The following is a 24,112-nucleotide window of genomic DNA, read 5'->3' on the forward strand; positions in this document are numbered from 1 at the left end:
TTTTTGCACTTGTTTGTTGAGGGGAAAGAAAGTGAACAGTTTTCTTAAGTGAAATAGATTTTAAAAAGAGAGAGACAGACTCAACAGCAGGCAGATGACACACAGCAGCTCATACCGTCTCCAACAGGACCTGCCCGGGCCTGGTTTCTGTATCGCCTCCCCGGTGTTAAACCACATATGGCCTTGTCTGTTGGTCTGGCTACTTCAACTTCTTGGGTCACTTCTGCAAATCTCATTACTTGCTAAGATACAAAATAGGGTTTGATTTTGTTTTTATATATAAGCGTTGGCGGTCTTTCTTCAGAAATCAGTAAATGAGACAGTAATAGATCGGTCATTAGTTCACTTCTGTAACCAGTGGTTCTGTATCAGTTTTTAAAATGTTCAAAATGTTATTCTTCACATGTAAATGGTTTTCTCTACAGAAACTCAGATTTCATAAAGGCATTAAAATTACCAAGCTTTCTTCATAATCTTCAGCCTTTGGATTCACACACACGATCAGGCGTACTTTCCCTTCCCCATCAAAGTAGTTCTTGAACAGATGAGTTAACTTTGAATCTCGATATGGAACCATCTATAAATATATCGAAGCCCAAATACATCAGGCAGAAACTGCACACAAACAAAACTATACAAAGTGTACAAACAACCAAAGGCTGCTGCTCACCTTGTTAGTACCATAAGTTTGGTTCTCTCTCAGGACCTCCATACATGTTCTCAGTGTCATTAGTGACTGGTTAATGTTACCTGACAGAAAAATGTACACAGAAGTCATTTGAAGACACCAATGGAGTAGCTAGAGCATGGTCTGTTTGTCTGTGAAATATCTACTTCATGGAACTCTTAGATAGAAATTACAAATGACAGATTTTAGTGGGCTCAGCTTAAAGAACTGTCCATATCTGGCAATGTTGCAGGAGAATGTAAGTACCAGGATTCTTACGTAAAGACTCTCCACTGAATGTAACATTATACTTCATGACCCATAAGGTTTGTTTCAAATCTTAAATGCCATGAAAGAGGATATTGAGTACAGATGTTTAATATCCTTTAAAGCATGCCCCTGTTTCAGGCTACAGTTGGCTCCATCCAGACATGGATGTCTCCCTTGCACCAGAAGGAGCTCCTGTTTCTACCAGTCAGGTGTCTCAAGAGCCAACTAAATCTGTTCCCTCTATATCTAAAGAAGGTTTCTTAGGCAGCATGCTTGTTAGTCCTGGCCACTCGTTTGAATTTCTGAGTTAGGGCAAGTCTGACAGATCTATCAAGCCAACAATACAGGAGATATCACCTGCAGACACCCTAAAAGTATTACAACACAGAAAAGTTTTTTCATTTTGAAACCATGCTTTCATTCTTGGCCACCTTTCAAAATACAGAGCTTATCTGTGCCTCCAAGATATTCCATGATTCATGCTTTCTCCCCCTTGACTCCAGCTCGCACTGTCCTTCCTCCGTTCTAAAACCCATATCGCTGCTAACAGACTTGCCATACCCTCAGACCTCTTACAGAATGATCCACTCCATCTCTTTCTCTAATGGCCACCTGTGATCTGGATGTAGTCCATGGATACACTTCAGGGAGTGTGCATACATGGTTGGGAAGTAAATGCATCTTTTTTCTTACTAACCTCTGAAATTTAGCTATTTCTTCAATTATGAATGTAGGCCAAACACCTACAGTAATGGTAGTAGTAGTACTTGTGCTTTTTAATCAACAGAAGTCACAGATAACTTTTATAACAGTTTATTGCCTGTCTCAAGATACTTACATTCATTGCTACTTTGAAATTATGTAGTTATAGACATGCTGTCAGGTTTAAGGCATTAATAAAGCATATAAATTACTGTATGACAAAGGTTTTAAGAATACTTTTAAAAACACATTTCAGTCTAATGGTTTCTTTGTAATCCTGTATTTTATGGTATACATTCTAAAATATTCTGAATCATATCCACAGGCTTCACCCCACCCATGATGCAAAACCGTACAACCTTATTTTTATTTCCCAGAAGACTGGTGCTTCTCCTGAAGCCTTGTGAATAAAAGTTGCCTACTTTCTAAAAGCCTGACATATTAAAAGGATGGTGAGCAGCAGGCGGCCAGCCGCATTTTCCTAGTCCCTTGCTGTTGTTCTTCAAACACATTCCCCTTACGTGCCGGCTCCTGGGTCAACTTCAGCATCTAACAGAAGGTCACTCTAACATGCCATCAGAGGGCCCAGACCGCAAGTCCAGGAACTCTTTCTCTCTTTAGCATTATAGCCATGCCCTGAACCTTGTCACTCAGAACTCTGAAACCTCTAGAAACCTGAGGTTGTCATGTGCCCCAGCCACAAACCAGCCCCAGTCTACTTTTAACTCCCTAACCGTGTCACCTCTTCCCCATCATGTCAACACTGAATAAGGTTTCTGTTCTTGTCCCCAAAGCATCAGAATCCTCAGGTTTCTTCTTTCCTTCCAATCCAGCTAAACCTGCTTTTCCAAGGTCAGTCCTTCCTCTTGTGATATGGATCCTGGATGCCTTTTCATATGGACGTATATAATGCATGTGTGCAGTTAGTCCTGGGCAACTAAGCCCAGAGCTTCCTAGGTGGCTCAGTGGTAAGGAATTTGCCTGCCGATGCAGGAGACACAAGAGATGCAGGTTCAATCCCTGGGTTGGGAAAATCCCCTGGAGAAGGAAATGGCAACCCACTCCAGTATTCTTGCCTGGAGAATCCCATGGACAGAGGAGCCTGGTGGGCTACAGTCCACCAGGTCACAAAGAATCAGACACAACTGAACATTCACGCAGAACAGCTAAGCCAGTGCGCCACAGCTGCTGAGCCCGTGCCCTGCAACTACTGAAGCCCATGCGCTCTAGAGCCCCTGCTTCTCAGCAAGAGAAGCCACCACAATGAGAAGCCTGCATGCTGCAACTGGAGAGTAGACCCCCCACTGCAACCAGAGAAAACACGCGCAGCAACAAAGACTTGGCACAGCAAAAAATAAAAAAATTTTTAAAAAGTGTGTGTTGAGTCACTTCATAACTCCAAGCCACCTGGCTATTACCCACTACTGTCCTTCCCAGACTCAAGGATCTATTGTCCTCGAGGCCCTGCCCTCAGTGTTCCTCCTTTTACTCCATGAATAATCTTATCTTCCCCATCGCTTCAATCATGTCTTCACTGGCAAAACCTAAACCTATAATCCTCAAGTCAAATCTCTCTCCTTCCATATCTACCTACCTCTGCATCCAGTTGCTAGGCACCTACACTTGAATAAATTGAGTATGTGCAACACACAACTCTTAGCTGCCCACACCTGCACCTCAAACTACTTCTCCTCAATCAAGGTTTTCTTTGATTTATCCTCCTCTCTTCCTTCCTCTCCACATCCAGGTGGGCCTGCTTCCAAACTAGCTCTTAGTTTTGGCTGACCTTTGCCTCCAGGTGACAGGACTGCTCATCTGAATTACTGCAAAAGGTTCCCAACTGGTTTTCATCTCTCCAGACTTGCCTCTGATAATTAATCTACTACACTGGGAAAATCTTTTTAAAACTGATCCTTCACTGGCTGTGTAACAGCAGAAAGATAACAAGTTTTGGAAGTTCAACCAACCTGGGTTCGAACCAGGCTCTAACCTTGAGAAAATTACTTAACCTCTTCCAGTCTGACACAATGGGTATGATCCAATCCTGTAAAGTCAGAATCAAGAAATCAAGCCCATATATAGTAGCTGCTACTGCTGCTAAGTTGCTTCAGTCGTGTCCGACTCTGTGTGACCCCATAGACGGCAGCCCACCAGGCTCCCCCGTCCCTGGGATTCTCCAGGCAAGAACACTGGAGTGGGGTACCATCGCCTTCTCCGATATATAGTAGATTCTATGATAAATACTCAGCCCTTAATAATTGGTAGTCACCATTATTCCTTCAACAAGAAATTCACACTAATGTGATAGTCCAGGGTCTTCATGAACTTGCCTTGCCCTCCTGCCTCAGGGGCCACGGTTCAGCAACCCACACCCTCCACTTCAGCTGCCCTGACCATGCCATATTCTCCCAGGGATGATGGCTTTAATCCCATCGCTCTTCTAAGAGCTCATGCCTCATCAGCTCCACGCATTCTTCGCCAAAGCCCCATCTCACATACAGCCCCAGAATGGATGGAACAGCCCGGCTCTGTATTCCCATAGCACCTGCTGCTCACCTCCCTCACGCTCTACTAGCTGTTTGCCTCTCTTGTACTAGGTATGTCTTCAATTCCTGTAACACAGTAGGTACTCCATGAATGTTATTAGCATAAATCATGTCATAAATGGCTGTATTAAATGAAAAATTAGAAAAACAGATTTCAAATGGCTTTTGTGTTCAAAGATTTTTCCTATCTCCGGAAGCCGATTTTTACCACTGTGAATGTTGGAGGAACTATTAAATCACTTAATTTTATGGACCACTCTAGCCATAGATCTAACACTTTCAACAGGAATATAACTTACTTTATATTTAGTCACTTTTCCTCACTCTTAGGCTTCCCTGGTGGCTTAGTAAAGAATCTGCGTGCAAAGTAGGAGACCACCTGCAGCATGGAGACGCAGGTTCAATCCCTGAGTTGGAAAGATCCCCTAGAGAAGGAATTGGCAACCCACTCCAGTATTCGTGCATGGAAAATCTCACAGATAGAGGAGCCTGGAGGGCTACAGTCCATGGGGTCCCAGGAGTCAGACATGACTTTGCAACTAAACCACCACGTCATTCTTAGAGAAATTAGTGTAATAGATCAACATGAAACCAGCATAACTAAAGAAGAAGCACTAGTCACTTAGCCTCTAAATTTTTAGTCAAATTTCAGACAGTTAGGCTTAAACCATCAATAAGCAGGCAATAAACTGGCACTGCGAGTTTTTTAAAGTTGTAGCAATAAGTAAATACTATGCTTTGCTCACCAGCTTCACGTAATCTGTTCCCTTCTGCTTTTGTCCGGTTAGTTCTTTCACTTCCAGCAAGATCTACCAAGGACAACTGGCTAATAGTGATTTGTTCTTTTTCCTGAAGGGAAGATAATGCCAATCACATGAGTTATAACTGGTTTACAGTGTTCTTTAAATATATTCAAGTGAAATTAAGTCTTACAAGTATAAGGTTTACATAACACAAAATGCATAATAAGGGGGAAGGATACATGTTTGGGGGGAACAGTTTACTAAAAGCATACGATAAATATCCTCATGACATTACTTGCAGACTATGTTACACTGTAAGCTCCACAAAAACAGGAACTCTGTCTTTTAACCACTTCATCTCCAGTACCGCACAGTTTCAAGTACTCAGTAGGAGCTCAATTAAATGTCCGCTAAATAGTCTAGAGCAAGACTAAATATTTGTATAATGAGATATTTAATAATCTTACAGCTTAATAATTTCATAATACTCTAATAACTTTTATAAGAAAGTCAAGAGACACATAACTGATATTACTAATACATTAGATGTGATTCAGAGGAAAGCAAGTGTATAGAGACTTAGAAGCATTTTCTAGCTAACGTTTATCAAGTGCTGACTGTAAGCCAAGCAATGGCTTTACATGCATCACCTCATTTAATCCTCACAGCATTACAACTGGAATTTTGTTGTGAAAAAGGTTTACAAATCTTCATAAATATCTAATAGAGGGGATAAAATATGTTATGATTCATTGTTTTTCTCTGAAGACTCATTTTGTATGCAGAAATTATCACATAGAAATTATTTATTATGTAGAGGAGTTTATTACAACTAGGTAATTACAGCTAGTAAATGCATACAAACCAGAATTCAAATCCTGGTGGTCTTTAGTACCATGCTGTACCATCTACTGCCATCTGAAAACCTTTGTGATATACCACAATTTCATGGTATGTTTTGAATGGGATTACATTGTAATACCTTAAACTCATTAAATGATCTTTATGTTCAGGCTCAGATGCTGTTACTAATTAATATAAGCCTTGCAGCATGAAAGGCCCAGCATTAAACAGTGACCAGCAGCTGCAGGCTCCACTGGCCTGTCACCAAGAGAGAACAATCTAGAACTGACCACTCCTGAAAAGTTTGTTGGTAACACTTTAAAACCAGGAACAATTTCTACATACAAAATGAGTCTTCAGAGAAAAACAATGAATCATAACATATTTTATCTCCTCTATTAGATATTTATAAAGATTTGTAAATCTTTTTCACAACAAAATTCCAGGTTCTATGATTTAATAGCCGGTTTCCTAGAACAAGAGTTTCCCTGGTGGCTCAGATGGTAAAGAATCTGCCTACAACGTGGGAGACTCAGGTTCTGTCCCTGGGTCGGGAAGATCCCCTGGAGAAGGGAATGGTAACCCACTCCAATATTCTTGCCTGGCGAATCCCATGGACAGAGGAGCCTGGCAGGCTACAGTCCATGGGGTCTCAAGCAGTCGGACGACTGAGTCATGAGCAACTAACACTTCCTAGAACTATACTACCTAATTAATGCAACATTTTTTAAAAATGTCATCAGCTACATATAAGATAATTCTAGCACAGTACTCAGTGTAATGAAACCTTCATGATTTAACCCTAATTCCTAAATTAAAGATTCAGAACAGGAAAAACTCCACACATTAAACCTTTACCTGTAAGACGTTGTCTCCATCTGCATCCAAGGGAGCCTGAACTAATTTAATGTTGAACACACTATGGGAACGGCTGGACTCATGATTCAAATGTGTGTTAGCAATTCGTCGCTTTTTCTGGCCTACAGTGACAGAGAAATCATTGCGCATTTCAGTGTATATACTTTCTACCCAACTAAAAAGTATTGTCAGTAGAGTAGCAACTTTCAGGATTATATTTATCACTTTATAGATTTGTACTTCTAACTCTGCTTCTAACCTCTCCAGAAAACTTCAAAAGCCTCCTCAGTAGATTTCACTTCTACTTCTGTACATCCTGCCACATACATGTTATGGTTCTTGTCTTCACGAAGCAGTTTAGATTGTGGAGGTCTAGGGGAAAGAAAAACACATTAGTTTCCTAAGCTATCTCAGGACTTAAGGACTAAAATGTCAGGCAACATGATATCCATTCTTAGAATGGGAATAAGCCTAAGCAAGACTCCAGAAGAATATTACACTTGGATAAGAATAAGGATATACAGTTAAGATTAGTTACATAACAGGAATCTATTTTGTTATAAAAGCTTTGCTCTAATTCATTCCTACAAAGCACATGAAACAACACTTACTAATCAGAGATCACAGGAGTGGTAAGCACCATCACATGCAAAGGTTAAGCATCAAAATCTAGCATTTTCTTAATTTTAAAAGATCAACAGATTGAGCTGGTTCTGTCAACAAAACAAATTCAGAAGGAGTTTGGTATATACCAGGAGTGGCAATCCTTTCAAAGTGGCTGGTTAAGTTTTACTCTTAAGTTAGGATGAAGATGGGGAAGATGCTGCCTTTTTGGCCTCAGTCGTGTGAATAGTTGGGGCAGAAACAGTCACCAGCCACCATTATTCAGCCAATGGCAGATTTCTCAGGAAGGAGGGGCTTAGATAAGGTAGCAGCTGGCCCAGGACCAATGAAAAATCACCTACATGCGAACATGCCACAAATGCCAACCACTAGTATAACTGCACCCTTCTCCTTAAGAAAAGAGTCAACACATCACATACACAAAATCTGTGTTCCTCATGGGTGTGCTGCAACTGTTCCACCTACCAAAGGAATAAGGCAGACGTTACTGTTTCTACAGCAGCCATCTCATAACAACACATTCAGTCTAGAGTATGTGACAGTTACAATGAGTCGTATCTTTAAAATTCTCCTTCATCGTATTAAAAACTAAACCTTAAATCAGCTCCAAAAAAAAACAAAAAACAGGTTAAACACCACCCTAACAAAATGAATTCACTGCCAAATAAGCATCCTGTGAGTTCACTCAAGGTGTTACCAGGAAGGTTACAAGGCATACAGTCACATTTGTCAGTCTTTATTTACATAATATAAACAAGATAGGCTTCTTAGAAAACAATCTCATTTGGAACAGATGGAACAGAAACTTGGTACATGTGCAGAGTGAAAGTGATTGGTAGCAACGAATGACATCAAAAACGTTTAGGAAACGGGTACACACAACTGACACTCTGAAACAAGTAATTAGTCTATGGTGGTTTAGTTGACAAGTCATGTCCAACTCTTAGGACCACATGGACTGTGGCCTGCCAGGCTCCTCCGTCCATAGGATTTCCCAGGCAAGAATACTGGAGTGGGTTGCTATTTCCTTCTCCAGGGGATCTTTCCAACCCAGGGATCGAACCCAGGTCTCCTGCATTGCAGGCGGATTCTTTACCAACTGAGCCACCAGGGAAGCCTGATAATAATTTAGTCTATAAACACTAACTATTTAATATAAATACTAAGTTAAAAAGTAATTAATCTATAAAATAGTCTATAAACTCTTTAATATAAATATTATATTTATAATATAAAGTGGATATATTGACACATCAGTGTAATGGTTTTCCAAATCTAGCTGTTCCTTCAATAATATCTGACTGAGTCATATACATGAAAGTTAAATATATAATACAGGTCTTCACATTATTCACGTCTTAAGAGGCCCTAACAAAGACAGCACTGAAGACAAGCATTTAGCTGAAGACTGTGAACAAGGTACTGTTATTAGACATGAGACTCCAGAGTCCACTCTGGCACAGAGGTAATGTGTAATGCAGACTGTAGCTGGCCTTCAGTCTCAGCAGGGCAAGACCCAAGGAAATCTAAGGCATAGTCTTTTAACTCTGGTGCAATGACAATACGGATGTCGCTTCTTATTAATCAATAATGGAAGGTCTGTGACTATTAGCTGTGCAGACAGCAGCTTTAGGCTCCATTCTGTGGAGATCACTAGGACACAGATTACAGGCTGCAAACTCCCAACATTAAATGTTAGGTTCTTGAAAGGTAGCCCCTAGACATGTCTATAGGGACACTTCTTTATACAATTAAGAGCCTTCTCAAAATATAGCCTAGGGCCAAGAGTTTTCAAAAGTAAAGTGAAAGTGAAGTCGCTCAGTCGTGACTCTTTGCGACCCCGTGGACTGTAGCCCACCAGGCTCCTCCATCCATGGGATTCTCCAGGCAAGAATACTGGAGTGGGTTGCCATTTCCTTCTCCGAAAGTAAAGTCTAAGGCAAATATTCTCCTTAGATGCTTTAACCACTGGTTTTCCTAACTACATATCAAGTAAATAACAGAACTATTCACCACACACCAACTGCATGATATATGAGTTATATTTCATTTTGAAAACAGAAGTAAGCTTTATCCCCATTTATAGCTGAGGAAAAAACTAAGGTCACTGATGTGAAGTGACTTCGTCAAGGTTAGTCAGCTAAGAAGGGACTCTCTTCACTACTTACTTAGGCTTTATGGGATCAAACGGCACCTCTTCCAATAGATCATATATGTAATTATTATATATTTCAATATAAGAGACAAATACACCATAGACACTATCTTCATCAACCTCTTCTGCTTTGCAAAATTCTTGTACATTTATCATATCTGCAAACTCTGGATCTACTTGTCGTCTGAAAAAAGAAAAAAAAAGTCTCAATCTCATCTTACACATTATGAGAAATGACCTCTAATACAAGCAAGAATGCACAGAGCAACTTTATTCATACTCATGGCTGGGCCAGCGTTCTCCCATGTCTTTCCAGATACACGGCACAGACTTTTACACCTTCTTTCACCCAGAGTGGCACCTTTTCCCTACACAGTGATTCAACGGCAGTGCATTCAAAACCAAATAGAACATCTGAGCAAACATAATTAAGAACATCCCTCAACTTTTATCTCACTAAAGTCAACTGTCAGACCAACTTCTCCACTTCTGAACTGACCAGACAGGGTTCCCATTAGGTCAGAATTATAACATATAATTACTTACTTGCTAGAGGGGGTCTTTGGATTGGGTGTGGCTTCTCTCTTCTGCCTTTCTAATAAAGCATCAACTTCACATTGTATATCCATACTATTCCTATCATTAGATTTAAAAACCTTGAAGTGAGGGCAAAAATCAGACCATAATTTTTAGACTTTGTCATAAATAGTAAGAAATATATTTAAGAAACAAGACAGTTAACATTTAAACATATTTAAGGTTTTAAAAGGTATTCAGTGCCTTGGCTCTCCCTTAATAATTATATTCACAGGTATTTTGGCACCTATGTCTTTTAGTGAGAGTCACAATACAATTAAAAAAAACACACACACACTTACGTATCGTTTAGCTTGAAATGACCCTATACTGTTAAAGAGCATGTCCAAACAGCGAGGAAGCAGCCCTCCTTCCCCTGGAGAACCAGTCATAGTGTGAGTTTTTCCGCTTCCCGTCACACCATATGTAAAAAGGAGACCTACAACATAACAAGCCACAATTATATAGTGCAAGTCACAATGGGTTGTATCTTAAAAGTTCTTCACTTATAATATTTCTAATACTGTATTAAAAAACACTTAATATTAACTACTCGATACCTCAATAAATAAGGTAAATGCTGACAACCATAAATGGAAAAATCACAGTAAAACAGTAATAGGGAGCCTTTGACAGCCCACTTACATCAGTGGACAGATCATCCACACAGAAAATCAATAAGGAAACACAGGCCTTATATGACACTTTTCACCAGAGACTTAACTGATATTTATAGAACATCCTGTCAAAAGCAATAGAATACACATTCGTCGCAGGTGCGCATGAAACATTTTCCAGGATAGATCATATGCTGGATAACAAAATAAGTCTCAGTAAATTTAAGAAAATTGAAATCATATCAGACATCTTTTCTGACCACAACACTAAAAGATTAGAAATTGATCACAAGAAAAAAAACTGTCAAAAAACCCAAACAAGTAGAGGCTAAACGATGCTACTAAACAACTGATAGATCACTGAAGAAATCAAAGAGAAAAGCAAAGAATACCTAAAGATAAATAGCAAAACATAATAAGTAAAAACCTATGTGATGCAGGAAAAGCAGTTCCAACAAGGAAGTTTACAGCAATACAGTCTTACCTCAGAAAACAAGAAAACTCTCAAACAACTTAACCTTACACCTAAAGCAACTTTGTTGCTCAGTCGGTAAAGAATCTGCCTGCAATGCAGGAGACCCAGGGTCAATTCCTGGGTCGGGAAGATCCCCTGGAGAAGGAAATGGCAACCCACTCCGGTATTCTTGCCTGGAGAATCCCATGGACAGAGGAGCCTGACAGGCTACAGTCCATGGGATCACAAGAGTCAGACACGACATAGCAACTAAACCACCACCATCACCACCAAAACAACTAGATAAAGAACAACCAAAACCCAAAGCAAGTAGAACCAAAGAATTTATAAAGATTAGAGCAGAATTAAATAGAGATGAAGAAAACAACAGAAAGGAGCAATGAAACTAAAATCTGGTTTGCTGACCAATCACAAGTACTAAAATTGAAACTGACTGGAAAAATCCCAACAAAAAAGTCCAGAAACAGATGGCTTCACAGGCAAATATCAAACATTTAAAGAAGAGTTATTATCTATCCCTCTGAAACTATCCAAAAAAAATTGCAGAGAAAGAAATAATCCCATTCTATGAGGCGATTATAATCCTGATAAAAAAAGTCAAGAATACCTCAAAAAAAAAAAAAATTACACAGATGAATACGCTGCTCATCTTTTGATAAACAAAGACACAAAAATCCTCAGCAAAGTACTAGCAAAGCAAACCTAACAATTCATTAAAAGCATAACACACCATGATCAAGAGGGATTTATCCCAGGTATGCAATCATTTTTCAATATCTGCAGTGTATCAGTGTGATATACTACATTAACAAACTGAAGAATAAAAGCCATATATATGATCATCTCAATAGGTGCAGAAATGCCTTTGAAAAAATTCAGCAAGCATTTGATAAACTGTCCAGAAAGTGGGTACTAAGGGAACACAATAAAGGCCATATGTGGAAAACCTACAGCTAACGTCACTTACTCAATGGTGAAAAGTGGAATGGATTCCCATTAAGCTCAGGAACAAGAAAAGTATGTCCACTATCACCAGTTTTATTCAACATAGTTTTGGAAGTCCTAGCCACAGAAAACAGGGAAGAAGAAGAAATAAAAGGAATCCAAACTGGAAAAGAAGATCCAGCAATCCCACTACTGGGAATACACCTGGAGAAAACTGTAATTCAAAAAGATACATGCCCCTCAGTGTTTACTGCAGGACTATTTACAATAGCCAGGATGTGGAAACAATCTAAATGTCCATCAACAGAGGAAGAGATAAAGAAATTGTGGTATACATACACATGGAATATTACTCAGCCATTAAAATGCATGAAATAATGCCATTTGCATAATATTGATGGGCCTGTAGAGTATCAGACTAAGTGAAGCTAAGTCAAATATCACATGATATTGCTTATATGCAGAATCTAAAAAAAAATAAAAATGATAAATGTACCTACTTACAAAACAAATGACACCACAGGAAATGAGAACTATAGACCCGACATCCCTGATGAATATAGGAACAGAAAGTCTCGACAAAGTATCAGCAAACTGAATTCAAGAACAGTTAAAAAGAATTATACATAACAACCAAGTGGGATTTATGCCTTGAATGTAAGGATGGTTCAATGTAAGGAAATCAATAAACATATTAATAAAATAAAAGATAAAATCACATGATCATCTCAACAGATGCAGAAAAACAATTTGACAAAATACGACATTCTTTCATAATAAAAACCCTAAGCAGATTGGGTACAGAAGAAACATACCTAAACATAATAAAGTTTCTGAAGAAAATTTAAAAACTACCTTGAAAAGATATTTACACCACCCCCCCATTCATTTCAGAATTATTTACAATAGCCAAGACATGGGAACAACCTAAACGTCCACAAACCAATGGACAAAGAAACATGTTATATAAACACAATGGAATATTATTCAGCCATAATAAGGAAAGGGCTTCCCTGGTGGCTCACCTGGAAACAATCTATGTGCAATGTGGGAGACCTGGGTTGGATCCCTGGGTTGGGAAGATACCCTGGAGAAGGGAACAGCTACCACTCCAATATTTTGGCCTGGAGAATTCCATAGACTGTATAGTCCATGGGGTCACAAAGAGTCGGACACAAGTGAGTGACTTTCACTTTCATAATAAGGAATAAAATCTTGCCATTTGAGACAACCTGGATAAACCTTGAGCACATTATGCTAAGTGAGCTAAGTCAGACAAGTACTCTGATGTCACTTATTTGTGGAATTTTATAAAGCCAAATTTGTAAAAATCAAGTAAAACAGTGGTTACTTGGGAACAGTAAGTGGGAGGATAGAAGAGATGTTAAGTTTACTACTTACAACAAGGGTAAATAAGACCTAGAGATATAATGCACAGTACAGTGAATATAGACAACAGTACTATATTATAATGGAGATAAAAATGGCAACCCACTCCAGTATTCTTGCCTGAGAAATCCTGGCAAGAGGAGCCTGGCAGGCTACAGCCCATGGGTCACAAAGAGTTGGACACGACTTAGTGACTGCTGCTGCTAAGTCACTTCAGTCGTGTCTGACTCTGTGCGACCCCAGAGATAGCAGCCCACCAGGCTCCCCCGTCCCTGGGATTCTCCAGGCAAGAACACTGGAGTGGGATGCCATTCCCTTCTCCAGTGCATGAAAGTGAAAAGTGAAAGGGAAGCCGCTCAGTCGTGTCCGACTCTTCGAGACCCCATGGACTGCGGCCCACCAGGCTCCTCCATCCATGGGATTTTCCAGGCAAGAGTACTGGAGTGGGTGGCCATTGCCTTCTCCAGAGTAAGGTAGCAGGATACAAGATCAATCTTGTATCCGTACAGATATCAGTTGCATTTCTTTACACTAGCAATGAAATAGCAAAAAGTGAATGTAAATAAACAAGAAATGGAGGGACTGGGAAGCCTGGCATGCTATATAGTCCATGGGGTTGTGAAGAGTTGGACATGACTTGGCATCTGAACAACAACAAATAAACAATCCGTTTTAAACTCACACCAAAAAACATAAAATGCTTAGGAATGAATCTCACCAAGGAGGTGAAAGACATATGCTGAGAGCTATAAAACATTAATAAAGAAAACTAAAGATGATTCAAAGAAATAGAAAGATATATCCCATGGTCTTGGATTGGAAAAACTAATTTTTCTAAAAGAGCCAGACTACCCAAAGCAATCTACAGATGTAATGTGACTTCTATTAAATTACCAATGGTACTTTTCACAAAAATAGAACAAATAATACTAAAATTAACATGAAACCAAAAGACCCAGAATTGCCGAAGCAATCCTGAGGAAAAAGAACAAAGCAAGAGACATAACTCTCTCAGACTTCAGACAATACTACAAGGCTACAGTAATCAAAACAACAGGATATTGGCACAAAAACAGATAGGTGGATCCATGGAACAAAACAGAGAACCCCAAAGCAAACCCACACACCTATAAACAATTAATCTTTTTTTAACAACTAATCTTTGATAAAGGACGCAAGAATGGAGAAAAGACAGTGTCTGTGGCAAGTGGTGTTGGGAAAGAGGACAGCCACATGTAAATCGATGAAGAAAGAACATACCCTTACAGCATACACAAAAGTAAACTCGAAACGGCTTAATAATATAACTAATCATAAGACACTGGGAGTTCCCTAGTGGTCTACTGGTTAGGATTTGGTGCTTTCACTGTGGAGGCCCAGGTTCAATCCCTGGTTAGGAAACTCCTGCATGCCACATGGAATGGCCAGAAAGCAAACAAAATAAGAGGATATCACAAAACTTCTAGAAGAGAACATAGGCAAGATGTTTTTGACATAAACAGTAACAAATGTTTTCTTGGGTTAGTCTCCCAAGGCAATAAAAATAAAAGCAAAAAGAAACAAATGGGACCTAACCAAACTTACAAGTTTTGCAAGGAAAGGAAACCATCAACAAAATGAAAAGACAACCAACCGACTGGGAGAAAACATTTGCAAAAGATGTGACCAACAAGGGATTAATCTCCAAAATACAAACAACCCATGCACCCTGCTTATTTAACTTATATGCAGAGTATATCATGTGCCATGACGGGCTGGATGAAGCACAAGCTGGAATCAAGATTGCAGGGAGAAATATCAATAACCTCAGATATGCAGGTGACACCATCCTTACAACAGAAAGCAAAAAGGAACTAAAGAGCCTCTTGATGAAGGTGAAAGAGGAGTGAAAAAGCTGGCTTAAAACTCAACAATCAAAAAAACTAAGATCATGGAATCTGATCCCATCACTTCATGGGGAACAGATAGGGAAACAATGGAAACAGTGAGAGACTTTATCTTTTTGGGCTCCAAAATCACTGTAGATGGTGACTGCAGCCATGAAATTAAAAGATGCTTGCTCCTTGGAAGAAAAGCTGTGACAAACGTAGACAGTGTATTAAAAAGCAGACACTACTTTGCCAACAAAAGTCCATATAGTCAAAGCTATGGTTTTTCCAGTTGTCATGTATGGATGTGAGAGATGGACCATAAAGAAGGCTGAGTGCCAAAGAACTGATGCTCTTGAACTGTGGTGTTGGAGAAGACTCTTGAGAGTCCCTTGGACTGCAAGGAGATCAAACCAGTCAATCCTAAAGGAAATCAGTCCTAAATATTCATTGGAAGGACTGATGCTGAAGCTCCAATACTTTGCCCACGTGATGTAAAGAGCCAACTTCACTGGAAAAGACCCTGATGCTGGGAAAGATTGAAGGCAGGAAGAGAAGGGGACGAAAGAGGATGAGATGGTTGGATGGCATCACTGACTCAATGGACATGAGTCTGAGCAAGCTCCGGGAGATGGTGAAGGACAGGGAGGCCTGGCGTGCGGCAGTCCATGGGTCACAGAGCAGACACAACTGAGCAACTGAACAACAACAACATGCATCTCTTTTACAAAAACAACCAACCCAATCATAGGACGGACAGAAGACTTAAGTAGACATCTCCCCGAAAATGACATACAGATGGCCAAGAGGCATGTGAAAAGATGATCAGCATCACTAGTTATTAGAGAAATGCAATTCAGAACTACAATAAGGTACCACTTCACACCAGTCAGAATGGCCCTCATCAAGAAGTCTACAAACAACAAATGCTGGAGAGGGTCTGGAGAAAAGGGAACCCTTCTATATTGTTGGTGGGTTTGTAAACTGGTATACCACTAAGGAGAACAGTATGGAGGTTACTTAAAAACCTAAATTAGAGCTATTATAGGATGCAGCAATCCCATTCCTGGACATATATCTAAAGAAAACCGTGTTTTGAAAGGATACATGCACCCCAGTGTTCATGGTTTACAATAGCCAAGACATGGAAACAACATAAATGTTCACTGACAGATGAATAAAGACATGGTGTACACACATACATACACAGAGATCCTGGAATAACACTCAGCCACACACACAAAAAAGAATGAAACAAGCCACTGCAGCAACAAGGATAGATTTAGAGATGACCATACTAAGTCAGAAAAAGACAAATAACATGATAAAACTTACATTTGGAACTGAAATATGACACAGATCAACATATCTACAAAACAAAACAGCCTCACAGATACAGAGAACAGATTTGTGGTCTCAGAGGGAAGGGAGTACTAGAGGGAAGGAGGAGTTTGGAGTTAGCAGAGGCAAATTATTAGACAAAGGATGGATGAACAAGGTCCTATTATATAACACAAGGAAATATATTTACTATCCTGTGACAAACCATAACTGAAAATATAAAAAAGAATATATATGTGTATAACTGGGTCACTCTGCAGTACAGAAGAAACTAACATAACATTGTAAATCAACTATACGTCATTAAAAAAAAAAAAAGGCACTCCCAACAAACAAAAGTCCAAGACCAGACAGTTTCACAGGAGAATTCTATCAAATGTTTAGAGAATAGTTAACATCTATTCTTCTGAAACTCTTCTAAAACAACTGCAGAGACAAGAACTCTCCCAGACTCATTCTATAAGGCCACTATCATTCTGATACCAAAATCAGAGAAGAATTATCACAAAAAAGAAAATTACAGGCAAACATGACTGAGGAGTATAGATGCGAAAATTCTCAACCAAATACTAGCAAAGCACAACCAACAATACGTTATCAACTACAAACTGGCACTTGCCAAGAGCATTTGCCACCTGAACCCTATGCTGCTTCAGGTGCCAACCTTCAACACCCTCTGAGGGGAATTCAGGGTGGAGAGTGAGTCACTCTGTGCTCTAGGGAAACTGGTGGAAAAGGTCTTTAGATAGTTAGATATTTTCAGGAACTGATTTCATGATCCAAATCCTTGCCTCTCTTCATATCTAGAAAATCACTAAATCCCTTCATAGTGACATCAGCTGACGACTAGCAGAAAAGCTTTTGTAAAGTAAGCACTTGATTGCATTGAACTTCCCCTTCACCAAAATCTTTATGTTGACTTTCCCCCACCACCTCTTTAAACCAGTCTCTCAGAGCTATCTGAGGTGCTGTCTCCCGGGCTGCAGTCCTCATTTTGCCCCAAATAAAATTTAACTCACAACTTTGAAAACTCATCTTTTCAGTCAACACATAAAAAGGATCTTAAACTATTATCAAGTGGGATTTATCTCAAGGATACAGCATTTTTCAGTTTCTACACATCAATCAATGTGATTCACATTAGCAAACTGAGAAATAAAAATCCTTTGATCATCTCAATAAATGCAGAAAATGCTCTTGTCAAAAACCTCTCCAGAAAGTGGGCATAGAGGGAACACACCTCAACATAATAAAGGCCATACATGACAAACCTGCAGTTTATGCCCGTACTCAATGGTGAAAAGCTGAAAGCATTCCCTCAGATTAGGAACAAGATGAGGATGTTTACTCACCATTTTTATTTAACATGTGTTAGAAGTCCTAGCCACAACAATCCAAGAAACAAAAAAGAAGTCCAGAAGGAAAAGAAGTAAAACTGTCACTGTTTGAAGATGACATGATGACACAGAAAATCCTAAAGATGCTACCAGAAAACTACTACAGCTCCTCAATGAATCTGGTAAAGTTGCAGGATACAAAATTAATACACAGAAATCTCTTGCATTCCTACACACTAACAATGAAAGACTAGAAAGAGAAATTAAGGAAATAATCCCATTTACTATCACATCAAAAAGAATAAACCTAGGACTGAACCTACCTAGGAAGGCAAAAGATCTGTACTTTGAAAACTGTAAGACACTGAAGAAAGAAACTGAAGATGACACAAATGAAAGTTATGCCCTGTTCTTGGATTGGAAGAATCAATATTGTCAAAATGACCATACTGCCCAAGGCAATCTACAGATTCAATGCAGTTTCTCTCAAATTTCCAACAGCATTTTTCATAAAACTAAAACAAAAGTTTTCTTTACATTTATACGGAAACACAAAACACCCCAATAGTCAAAGCAATCCTTTGAAAGAAAAACGAAGTGGGAGCAATCAGGCTCCCTGACTTCAGACTATACTAGAAACCTACAGAAATCAAAATGGTACAGTACTAGCACACACACAAAAACACAATTACAGGTCAAAGGAACAGGAAAGAAAGCCTAGAAACACACACCTATGGTCAATTTGTGACAAAGGAGGCAAGAATGTACAATGGAGAAAAGGGTCTCTTCAATAAGTGGTGCTGGGAAAACTTGACAGCTACATGTAAAAAAAAAAAAAAAATGAAATTAGAATATTCTCCAACACCATACACAAAAATAAACTCAAAATAGATTAAAGACCTAAATGTAAGGCCAGATGCTATAAAGCTCTTAGAGGAAAACATAAGCAGCACACACTCTGACATAAATCAGTGAGATAACTTTTGGACCCACCTTCAAGGGTAATAAAAATAAAAACAAAAATAAATGGGACCTAGTTAAAATGTAAATCTTTTGCACAGTAAAGGAAACCATCTACAAAATGAAAAAACAACCAACAGGCTGGGAGAAAACATTTGTAAATGATGTGATCAACAAGAGATTAATCTCCAAGATACAGTTCATGCAGCTCTACATCCAAAACAATCAAATAAAAAACGGGCAGAAGACCTAAATAGACATTTCCCCAAAGAAGATATACAGATGGCCAAGAGGCACATGAAAAGATGCTCAGCATTGCTCGTTATTAGAGAAATGCAAATCAAAACTACAATGAGATATCCCCTCAAACTGGTCAAAATGGCCATCATCAAACAGTCTACACACAGTAAATGCTGGAGAGGGCATGGAGATAAGGGAACCCTCCTGCAGTGTTGGTGGGAATGTAAATTGGTACACCACTAGGAGAACAGTATGGAGATTCCTTAAAAAACTAAAAATAGAGCTACCATAGGATGCAGCAATGCCACTACTGGGGCATGTATTCAGAGTAAACCACGGTTTGAAGGATACATGCACCCCAGTGTTCACTGCAGCACTGTTTACAGTAGCCAGGACATGGAAGCAACCTCAAATTTCCATCAACAGATGAATGGATAAAGGCATGGTACATATATCAAACGGAATATTACTCAGCCATAAAAAGAATGAAATAATGTCATTTGCAGCAACATGGATGGGCCTGGAGATTATCATACTAAGTGAGTAAGTGAAGTAAATCAGACAGAGAAAGACAAATATCACATGATATCCCTTAAGATGTAGAATCTAAAAAAAAAAAAGTATACCAATAAACCTATTTATAAAACAGAAACAGTCTCACAGACTTAGAAAACAAACTTATGATTACCAAAGGTTACGAAAGGAGACGAATAAATTGGGAGTTTGAGACTGACATACACACACTACTATATTTAAAATAGATAACCAACAAGTACCTACTGTATAGCACAGGGAAATCTACTCAATATTCTGTAATGACCTATATGGGAAAAGAATCTGAAAAAGAATGGATATATGCACAACTGAATCATTTAGCTGTACACCTGAAACTAACACAACAATGCAAATCAACTATGCTGCTGCTGCTGCTAAGTCGCTTCAGTCGTGTCCGACTCTGTGCGACCCCATAGACGGCAGCCCACCAGGCTCCGCCATCCCTGGGATTCTCCAGGCAAGAACACTGGAGTGGGTTGCCATTGCCTTCTCCAAAGCATGAAAGTGAAAAGTGAAAATTAAGTCGCTCAGTCGTGTCCGACTCTTTGTGACCCCATGGACTGCAGCCTACCAGGCTCCTCCATCCATGGGATTTTCCAGGCCAGAGTACTGGAGTGGGGTGCCATTGCCTTCTCCGTAAATCAACTATACTCCAATATGAAATTTTAAAAAAATAAGTGAATTAAAAAATAAAATCAACTGCTCAAAAAAGTAGGTTTAACACAATCCTGATAAATTAACTGAGTTCAAGGCCAAACATAAAGTAAATATGTAAGTATCAAAAAAGTTTTACCAGAAGAGAAAAAGTAAAATTCAGCAAAACTCCAGAATTATACCATTTTTGCCATGAATGAGGTCATCTACCAAGGGATTAGCCACGACATCAAAGAGCTCCTTTTGGGTGGTATGAGTGCCAAATACTTGTTTAAATGAATACTGAGTCTGTGGAAAAGGAAAAAATAAAGAGGACATAAATGGAATTGCACTATATCTAGGATAGAAATACATCTGCTTAAACACATTCAGATGTTTCCTTATGAACATGAAAATTAAATCTAGACATGAAAAGATATCAATAGACTTTAAACTTGGAACCTTTAAAAAGTCATGACATACTTAAATTATACCAATTATAAACTGGTAAATATTTATGGTTATAGTGCTGAAGTATAGTATGGTCACAACTACTGATCAGATCAGATCAGTCACTCAGTCGTGTCCGACTCTTTGCAACCCCATGAATCACAGCACGCCAGGCCTCCCTGTCTATCACCAACTCCCGGAGTTCACTCAGACTCATGTCCATCGAGTCAGTGATGCCATCCAGCCATCTCATCCTCTGTCGTCCCCTTCTCCTCTTGCCCCCAATCCCTCCCAGCATCAGAGTCTTTTCCAATGAGTCAACTCTTCGCATGAGGTGGCCAAAGTACTGGAGTTTCAGCTTGAGCATCATTCCTTCCAAAGAAATCCCTGGGCTGATCTCCTTCAGAATGGACTGGTTGGATCTCCTTGTAGTCCAAGGAACTCTCAAGAGTCTTCTCCAATACCACAGTTCAAAAGCATCAATTCTTTGGCGCTCAGCCTTCTTCACAGTCCAACTCTCACATCCATACATGACCACTGGAAAAACCATAGCCTTGACTAGACGGACCTTTGTTGGCAAAGTAATGTCTCTGCTTTTGAATATGCTATCTAGGTTGGTCATAACTTTCCTTCCAAGGAGTAAGCGTCTTTTAATTTCATGGCTGCAGTCACCATCTGCCGTGATTTTGGAGCCCAGAAAAATAAAGTCTGACGCTGTTTCCACTGTTTCCCCATCTATTTCCCATGAAGTGATGGGACCAGATGCCATGATCTTAGTTTTCTGAACGTTGAGCTTTAAGCCAACTTTTTCACTCTCCTCTTTCACTTTCATCAAGAGGCTTTTTAGTTCCTCTTCACTTTCTGCCATAAGGGTGGTGTCATCTGCATATCTGAGGTTGTGACTGAATTGTTATAATACCTTTTGATCTTCTTTGTCACTTAATTAAAACAAAATCAGCCTTAGTGTATGAAGCATAAGCAGACTTAAGACTTTTCTCCTTATATACTTTTATACATATATATGTATATAAAACACTTTTTTTTTGCTTTAATTAAGTGACAAAGAAGATCAAAAGGTATTATAACAATTCAGTCACAGATTTGTGAAAATCCTCAAGCATTACTTCATATACTACTTTACTGCTTTCTTTTTTTTTTAATAAAGGTGTCATTCTAAAATAGCCTAACAGTAAAAAATTAAGAGTTTTGATGTATTGCTTTTTTAAAACTAGAAAACAACTGTCAATATAATCTCATCTGAGTTTTTTTTTTTTTTTTTTTTTTGCCACACTGCAAGGCATGCAGGATCCTAGTTCCCTGATCAGGAATGGAACCCATGCCCTCTGCAGTGGAAGGATTGAGTCTTAACCACTGGACCCAGAGGGAAATCTCTGATCTGTGTTCTAATGTAAAATAAATTTTAAATAATTGTGACCTTTAAAGTACAGTAATACTTCAATTCTCAGATCTTTCAACATATGACATAAAGTATAGCTATACTATCGAAAATATTACCAAACTCCAACTGGAAAATAAGATTAGGGACTGGGGTAAACAAATACATTTCAAGGTAAACTAAAATGACCTAACTGTCCAAAGACTGGAATTCTATTCTATTTTCATTATTTCCTAGTTTTAGTAGCTTGTAGACATTGCAACTGTTCCTGTAGGTTTCTTGAATTTCTTTGTTTTTGCTCCATGAACATCAATGCTGTTATTTGGTGCGTGAGTATTCACTAGAACTTATTATGGATTATAGCCTTTATCACGTGGCCCCTTTTCTCTGTTTTATACCTTTTATCTTAAATTCAACCTGCTCAGATATCAATATCATAACCCTTATGAAAACTATTAGCAGTTTTGTCCCCCAAAAGGAGACCGTATAGATTAGGACTGAAATACATCATCATCATTATCATAACAACAACTCACACTTAATACTAATCATGTCTCAAACACTGTCTAGCATATCACACACTTACTTCAGCTAACACTCACCTTTGTCCTTATTCCAATGCTATAGAACAGCTTTGAAAGTGAAAGTCATTCAGTCGTGTCCGACTCTGTGACCTCATGAACCTTACAGTCCATGGACTTCTCCAGGCCAGAATACTGGAGTGGGTAGCCTTTCCCTTCTCCAGGGGATCTTCCCAACCCAGGGATTGAACTCAGGTCGCCCACATTGCAGGTGGATTCTTTACCAGCTGAGCCACAAGGGAAGCCCAAGAACACTGGAGTGGGTAGCTTATCACTTCTCCAGCAGATCTTCCCGACCCAGGAATTGAACTGGGGTCTCCTGCATTGCAGGTGGATCCTTTACCAACTGAGCTATGAGGAAAGCCCTTTAGAAAACAGCTTTAGAATTCAAAGAAAGAACAAAGAATCCTGGAACTGAAAGGATACACACAGGATAGTGTGACAGGTCAATGAGATGACCAATAAGTCTTCATGAACAACACCCACCCTCTTCCAGGTGAAGAAAACTGAGGCCAAGAAGGAACTTGCCCAAGCCAATGAAGCTAATTGCTGTCAAAGCCATTTCCATTCTAACATTTTTTTCCATTATCCAGTTTTGCCTTCTGTCACAAGACACTGAGAACTTTTAATCCCCACCGAAGCTTTTGTACTATTTACACATACATGAAATTAACTAATAAACGTAAAATTCAATAAGTCACTTCTCAACTATTTTACATTCTCAAAGCCCTACTCTTCCATGAGCTTTCCCAAACCATTCCTTCATGCTTACTCCATGTTTACTGAGTATCTGGCCAACTGGACACATAAGGTGCATATCCCCTAGAAGTGCATATTTCACCTGGGGAGAGAGACCATAAACCAAACAAGTAAATAAGTCGACAGATTGTGATAAGTACTATTAAGGAAGTATAGAGTACAGACCAGGACAGAAGGAGGAATGGTACTACTTTTGATGGGGGTGGTCTGGACAAACTCTCGGAGAAGGTGGTTTAAGCTAAACCTGAGGATGAGGAGCCATCCTGCTAAGAGCTAAGGCAAAAGGCCTGAGGCAGGATTCTGGCTTATCCAAGCAATTCAGGATTGGATGAGTACTAAGAGGTGAGGTTAAATAGGATTTTCCCATTTTAAAACTTTATCCTTTAGAAGGCTTTAAAAAGAAAAATGGTGGGAGAGGGTATAAATTAAGAGTTTCAGATTAGGAGATACAAAGTACTAAAACGCTGGTGCTGGGAAAGATTGAAGGCAGGAGGAGAAGGGGGCAACAGAGGATGAGCTGGTTGGATGGCATCATTGACTGAATGCACATGAGTTTGAGCAAACCCTGGGAGATAGTGGAGG

General features: G+C 39.3%; 1 protein-coding gene across 6 annotated transcripts in view; it reads right to left on the minus strand.

The window, feature by feature from the left end:
• Window positions 1–24,112, minus strand: part of KIF23 (kinesin family member 23) — a 38,990-nt gene that overhangs the window by 9,198 nt on the left and 5,680 nt on the right. For 3 of the 6 annotated variants that reach the window (XM_025296239.3, XM_044925378.2, XM_025296237.3), the window contains exons 4-14: window positions 20,548–20,653; window positions 10,287–10,423; window positions 9,955–10,064; window positions 9,422–9,592; window positions 7,673–7,714; window positions 6,889–7,001; window positions 6,630–6,751; window positions 4,932–5,034; window positions 671–750; window positions 458–577; window positions 116–242 (exon numbers count right to left, since the gene is read on the minus strand). In XM_025296239.3, coding sequence (XP_025152024.2) covers window positions 116–242; window positions 458–577; window positions 671–750; window positions 4,932–5,034; window positions 6,630–6,751; window positions 6,889–7,001; window positions 7,673–7,714; window positions 9,422–9,592; window positions 9,955–10,064; window positions 10,287–10,423; window positions 20,548–20,653 — 1,231 coding nt within the window. The remainder of the gene's footprint in view (window positions 1–115; window positions 243–457; window positions 578–670; window positions 751–4,931; window positions 5,035–6,629; window positions 6,752–6,888; window positions 7,002–7,672; window positions 7,715–9,421; window positions 9,593–9,954; window positions 10,065–10,286; window positions 10,424–20,547; window positions 20,654–24,112) is intronic. The other 3 variants (XM_025296238.3, XM_006071025.4, XM_044925379.2) reach the window with 2 other exon arrangements.

Source organism: Bubalus bubalis, chromosome 11 (assembly GCF_019923935.1).
Source record: "Bubalus bubalis isolate 160015118507 breed Murrah chromosome 11, NDDB_SH_1, whole genome shotgun sequence".
Taxonomy (NCBI): domain Eukaryota; kingdom Metazoa; phylum Chordata; class Mammalia; order Artiodactyla; family Bovidae; genus Bubalus; species Bubalus bubalis.